This window comes from Lycium barbarum, chromosome 1, assembly GCF_019175385.1.
Source record: "Lycium barbarum isolate Lr01 chromosome 1, ASM1917538v2, whole genome shotgun sequence".
Classification (NCBI taxonomy): domain Eukaryota; kingdom Viridiplantae; phylum Streptophyta; class Magnoliopsida; order Solanales; family Solanaceae; genus Lycium; species Lycium barbarum.
In genome coordinates, this window is record NC_083337.1 from 2,514,941 (window position 1) to 2,521,565 (window position 6,625).

At 33.2% G+C, this 6,625-nt stretch overlaps 1 protein-coding gene across 1 annotated transcript; it reads right to left on the reverse strand.

The window, feature by feature from the left end:
* Nucleotides 1-606: 606 nt before the first annotated feature.
* LOC132641701 (homeobox-leucine zipper protein ATHB-52-like) lies at nucleotides 607-1,928 on the reverse strand. The gene is made up of 2 exons (XM_060359138.1): nucleotides 1,720-1,928; nucleotides 607-1,067 (listed from the first exon to the last, which is right to left on the reverse strand). The coding sequence occupies exons 1-2, from the start codon at nucleotides 1,908-1,910 to the stop codon at nucleotides 677-679; spliced, it is 582 nt and encodes a 193-aa protein (XP_060215121.1). The 5' UTR covers nucleotides 1,911-1,928; the 3' UTR covers nucleotides 607-676.
* Nucleotides 1,929-6,625: the final 4,697 nt, after the last annotated feature.

A 6,625-nucleotide genomic window follows, 5' to 3' on the forward strand; every position in this document is an offset into this window, starting at 1 on the left:
GTTTCATTCAAAAAAAGAACCCTGGAAAGCTAATTCTCCAAATTCAGCTTGTGGAACTCCAATTACCAGAATTTCCTCAACTTCCTCCTCACTATCACACAACCAATGGACTCCCTCTCCGTCTCAATGCCACCCTCCAGAAGGTTCTTAAGTTGGCCAAACCTAACCTTTTCACCATCTTGAAAGCTCGAAAACCCGAAATAGTAATCTATGATGTTATGCAACTGTGGACTTTTGGGGTGGCTTCTTCTCTCAACACACCATCAGCTCGATTATTCACATCTGATGCGGCCATGTGTTCCTATTTCGTTCACTTGTATAAGAATCATGAAGCCGAATACCCTTTTCCAGCTCTTCATTTACGCGATTATGAGCTAGAAAGAGCGTGTACCACCTTACTCAAGCGTGTCACACAGTAGTAAATCATTGGAAGCCAATTAAACATCCTAGGCATCATGCTAAGTTTGTACGCGTCTGCGACATGTTGACACTATATGCATCAAGCAATTTAACCTTAGCAATTACATACTAAAACGAGAAAAATTAAAAATCATTTAACTATGATTAATAAATATGTGTGTGAAAAAGGCGACACATATCTCGCACTCATTTGTTTTTTTTGTTTTGATGCAAGTACTGAGTACACAATTTTTTTCAGTAACACATAGATGCTCTTTCAATTTTTCCACACCCAAAGATCTTTCAAACGACAATTTGACCCTTCTTCTGCAGTACCCATCAAACAAGCATAAAGCTCATCAAGTGGCAATTTAGACTCATTATTATTATTATTGTTATTCACCCATGAACAACTCACACCTTCTTGAAAACTTGAAGTCCCTCCTTCTTCACAACCACTAGAAATTGAAGGAGGAATTATCCCTTGTGCTTCCTCTTGTTTGCAAGCAATTAACATCTCATTTACCTTCTTCAATTCAAATTTTAAACGTTCATTTTCTTTCTCTATTTGTTTCTTCTCAGCTAATGCTGTGTCTAGCTTAAGCTGGAGTGCAGTATAGTCAAGCTCGAGGCTCTGGTTCTTCCATCTTGCTCGCCTGTTCTGGTACCTGTTGGAAATATAATTAACTAAATAAGAACGTTGTTGTTGCAATAAATAAGAACGTACGTGTTTTGCAATAACATCTTAAACTTTTAGATGAGATGGCTACACCACTACGGCAAATAAAAAACAGAAATTAGCGATCAGTGTCTGAGCCAACCTTGTCCAAATGAGTCATAAATTACATTGTGTATATAAGGTAAAAGAATTAAGTATATATACTATATGTAGAATTAATCACCTTAACTTCTTCGTGTGTATAGTGCTTCTTTATATTTTGATGCCCTTAATGAAAATCTTGGCTCAACAACTAACAAAATATGTCACTAATCCGATCCCAGAGGCGCGAAGAGCTATGATTTGAAGTTTATGGGTTCTGAAATTTCCTTTGGGCCCATAGCTATTTATATTTGGTTATTGGTTTCACAATTAAATATTTATGAAGATGTAATATTTTTTGATACAAATACAAGGCTAAAGTAAAAGTTACTGCATTCGTCCAAACTCATACCAAATAATGTCGGTCTGCCCCTGACTAATCCTTTCCAGCGATAGAATAATCAAAAATCATATTAGTTATGGGCTATTTAGCAACAGAATGACGACGAGTTTCAAAACTAATTTCTATTTTTTGTAGTATACAATTTAATACTACTTACCAAATAGCAATTTGTCGAGAAGGAACACCCAACTCTCTAGCAAGTTGGAGTTTTTGCTCAGGCTCAAGCTTCTTGGTTGATTCAAAACTTGCCTCTAACTTTTTGACTTGTTCTTGAGTTAGCCTCTTTTTGTTGTGGTTCAAAATAGATTGGTGTTTATGTAGATATTGAGAATTCAAGAAATTATTCATGTCAGGAAATGAAGAAGAGAGTTTGGAACTTGTAATATGATGTAATGCTTTTATTTTGTTGAATTTATACAGCATTTTCAAGTCTTGAAAGCAATGGGTACCTAGATGGCTTTGTCATTAAATTATTCTATAGAATAGTTTAATGTTACATAGGGAAGGTTAAAATATATTTATGTAACCAAAGAAGAGTTGTGATTAGGGGCGGAACTAATATTTTTAAATTATTGGTTCTGAATTATAACTTTTTTGGTTATTGGGTTCCAAAAATATTATTTGTACTTATTAAATAAAAATTTAACACAAACATAGGGTTTGAGTCAAGGCTACTATGTTCTGTCAAACTCATACTTATTTGAGTGTTAAGTACTCTTTCATCCTTAACCAGAGATCTCGATTCGACCCCTAATATAAAATTCTCGGTATTATTCCAAATTTAATCTGATTCATATAGGGAAAGAACTACATGAATAGGTGGATAGGGCTGACTTCTCATGCAGTGAGTTTGATGTTCACGTGAAGTTGGTCCTACTATGTTAGTAATCAAGAAATATATTTTGAGTAAATTAACAATTAGAATATTAAACTTTATTATCCTATACAGATTAAGGAGTTGATAATCAAATAAAGTAACAATATCTTTCTATTTTTTAATTAAAATAATAATACCAAACCAGTTTCAATGTCCGTATCATGTACTTGGTCATCTTTTTGTTGCTCCACTAGAACAATTTTTCATTTTAAAAAAGGAAAAATTAAAGGAAGAGAATAGAAAGCAAACATATCCAAATTAATGTCACCCATTTTTTTTCTTGGTGATCAAAGCTAAATTTTATGAGAGCATAGCTGTATGCAATAATTTATATTCTTTATGGTTCTTTTGAAAAGAATATTCAGTTCTTTGAAAAATGTATAATTATTTGGTTGAGTTTTTAGGTCAATCAATTTTAAGTTGTTGCGAGCCATTTGTCAAGATGAAAACTTTGTCAAGAAAGATATTTCGAAGCAGTACTAACTATGCCTCAATCTCGAACAAGATGGGATATGCTAGATGAATTCTCATTAGAATTTTCGTCGGTTGACCCTTTTTGGGATAATTGTTTAATAAAAGACCCTCTTTTATTTTTTCTTCCAACTTATGGCCTTTTAGACTACGGTCTATGATGCATTTGAGCAAACTAAAAATCTATTGAGAAAATGTGAAATCATGATCTAAAATCTTATTGATGTAGACGATAATTTAATGGTTTGTTAGTCCCAAGTGATATATTTGCATAATTTTTAAAAATATGGACAAAATTTAAATAGTAACTTTGAAAGGGGATAGCACATGTGTAAATCAGCCAATTCTTACTAACTATGTTTCTCCACTTAATTAATTCCAACTTGGCTTGTCTGTGCTTGTTCATATTATCGGTCCCAAGCTTGGATAAAGGAGAACAATCGAGTAGGTTAGCCTCCAGTGTAAAACTAGCCAATTCATGAAATAGTACATAAATGTATAAATTACTTTGTTTACTCAACCAATATCCAATCATTTAAATATTTATTTTGACCATTTCTAATTTAATCTAGTCCTTTAATTTCATATTATGCCCATCCCTAAGCAGAAATCAATCTTCTTGAAGTGACATTTCTTCTTTTGGTAGATTTGAACTAAATTTTTTTCAAAAGCTGTAGGCTGTTGGAAGGGCATAACATTCCCCCACAAATTAAGTGAAAAATGGTGGTTGGAATCTATGTTCATGCACCTGAAGGATTATGTCATAATATTGATATAACTACTGATTTCCTTTTAATATAAATTTGGTATCTTGATATAAATTTGGGATCTTGATCAAGATTTTGGAGCTGGCCCCCAATCCTTAACTAGCACCTCCCACCCTAACAGCATCATCCTCCCCCACCCCTCTACTTTTTCATTGCTTTCAAAATTGTTTTGGGTTTAAGTTCTAAAATTAAGTGCTAGTTATTCCTTATATTATCATGTTTAACGTGTGAGAACATGTCAGTTACTAATTATTCCTTCCATCCAATTTATGTGATGTAAAAAGTTTTGAAATTTGTGGGGTCTAAAACAAGTCATAGATATTAATTTGTGGGGCTATATATCATGTTACTAAGGGTACAATGAGAAGCTTAAAGTTAAATTGTTTCTAAGTATAAAAATATATCATTTTTAACAAATTAAAAGGAAAACTACATCACATAAATTGAGACAGAGGGAGTAGTATTTGCATTTCCCTTCGGCTAGTTCAATGGTTTCTTTTTAGGGAAACTTACGTAAATATACCATTCGGCCAACTAGTTTATCAATATGGCTGAAGTATACGCTGCCTATACACTTCAATTATATATGTTGTGTATAGTATGTAAGTTACATGTATAATGTATATATTATATGTACGGTATATGTATATTTAGTATAAAGTATACACTACCTATATACTGTGTACAAATTTTATAAACTAGATGGCCGAAAGCTATTTGACTGTAATTTTCTTTTCTTCTTAACGGGCATTCTCAAGAGAATAGAGCAGCCAGCTTACATTTTCTTTCTGATAGAATCGTGAGCTTATTGTAGTCTATCCTAAGGGGAGAACCTTGATGCTTTTCCTCCCTTTTAACTAGCCTCAACTTCCTATATTATCACATAAAAGAGCCACATATAAGAAATGAAATACTCCTCATTATCGTAAGAGTTGGGCATCTTTTACTTTGTAATTGAAGAATTATAAGTATCATAAGAATTTATTTGCAATTATTTTACAAGTGACATAATTGTGAAAATATTTTTCTGCCTGCAATTCATAAAATTAAAAACTCAATTGTTTTTATGCTATTAATTGGATGGATGAGAAGAAGATGATGAAGATACCACTAAACTAATATTAAAAGGGTCCAAAGTCCTTTGAATTTTTTGAGAGGACCCCATTGGTTGAGTTATTCGTTTTTATTAATATACAAGAAGGGGGGATGCAAAGAACTAATGTTGGATTTATGTTTGCTGAAACAATCAATGATCTATGGCAAACATTAAACAAACTTATCTGTCACATGACTTGCTACCATGACTACTAATTAAGTACTAGCTAACCTGATAGGATTCTTCATATTCTACTTTGACCATGCCCTTTTTGAAAACTTTATTTTCAAAAGTAAACACACAAATAATTTAGTGTTTCTCAACAATCATGTGAGATATACATACACATATATATAGTGTAATGGTTTTTATCTAGATGATATGTCTTCTAAACACTAACATAATGATCGTACTACAAGGGTGTGGGCCGATGATTAATGAAGTGAGAGGAAAATCAAATATTCAAATCTCCATGAAGGAAAAAATATTTAAGTTATTTCTTTATATCTGTTTAAGCCTTGGTGAGCAGAGTTACGCGATATACACATTGGTGTGAGATAGCAGATAGCCTGTAAAATAGACGAGATGCGCACAAACTAGCCCAAACACCACATGTCATATGAATTTTCACTAACAAAAAACATACTTGTAAAAGATGATTCCACCAGCAGCAGAAACAAAAACTAGGTGCAATGTGAGAACTGAGAAGGGGTCTTTGTTTTGTATCCGAAAGTAAAGCTGTCAACCGGTTCGGTTTAACCGGTTAAAACCGGTAACTGGAACCGGAACCGATAGAACTGGTTAACCGGTTTCGGTTAATCGTTTAATTATTACCGGTCCGGTTTTGATTTTTTTGAAACCGGAACCGGTTAAACCGGTGATTTTTTTTTTTTTTAAATTATAGTCGTTGGGCGTTGGGCCTTTGTCCGTTAATGGACCGTTGGCAACGGTCCATTTGCAAAAATGGTCGTTGCCAAACGGTCATAAAATTAATTTTTGGCCCCCCAACCCCCCAAACTTTTTTTTTAACACTTTAACCCATCCCCCACCCCTATATAAACCCTTCTTCATTTTCATTTTAATTCACACCAATTCACTCTTCTCTTTCTCTCAAATCTCAATCTCTCAATTATAGTTACTTTGCAATAATTAGCCACTTTATATTTCTCTCAAATAAATATTACAAAGTCTTATTATAGTTTCAACTTTCAATTATTAATTTTGCAATTATAATATTGTTGGTGAAGTTGGTGATTTTGCAACAATCCGAAGTAGCTTTGGTGGACTTGCAATTCAAGCCACCTTCACTTTGTTGGAAATTAATCCGGCAATTTGGTACCTTCGTTCCAACTCTATCTTTATTTTTCGTAATTTAATTTACGCAATTTATTTTTCGCAATTTAATTCTAGCAATTTAATTTGTTGTAATTTATTTTCTTGTGATTTAAATTAATTCTATTTAATAATGTCAAAGAGATTAAGACGTGGTGCCGGTAGTAGTAGTAGTGTTATTGTTAGGGGTGGGCTTAATGAGGAAACATTTGTGGAAGAAACACCTAATTTAGGTATTGATGTTGGTGGAAATAATCCACTTTTAGGTCATGAGGCAATACAACAACATTTTACCGACACTTTTAATGAAGATGATGATGATGATGATGATGAAACACAACCCCCCGAAAATTCCATAGGAGATACATGTCCTGCACAATCACATACACAAGACAAACCGCCTAGAACTCGTAAGCCAATAGCTAAAGTTTGGAAATTTATGACTAAGAATAGGGAAAACCAATCAGCTACATGTACCCTATGTGGACAAGTATTTAGTTTTAAGCAAGGAACTGGTAAG

Bases quoted from the DNA above. Each gene is read 5' to 3' on its own strand.
- LOC132641701 (XM_060359138.1), bottom strand. From the start codon at position 1,910: ATGAATAATTTCTTGAATTCTCAATATCTACATAAACACCAATCTATT. The intron at 1,068-1,719 runs GTAAGTAGTATT...TATTTCCAACAG, and splicing joins TCTCGACAAATTGCTATTTG to GTACCAGAACAGGCGAGCAA.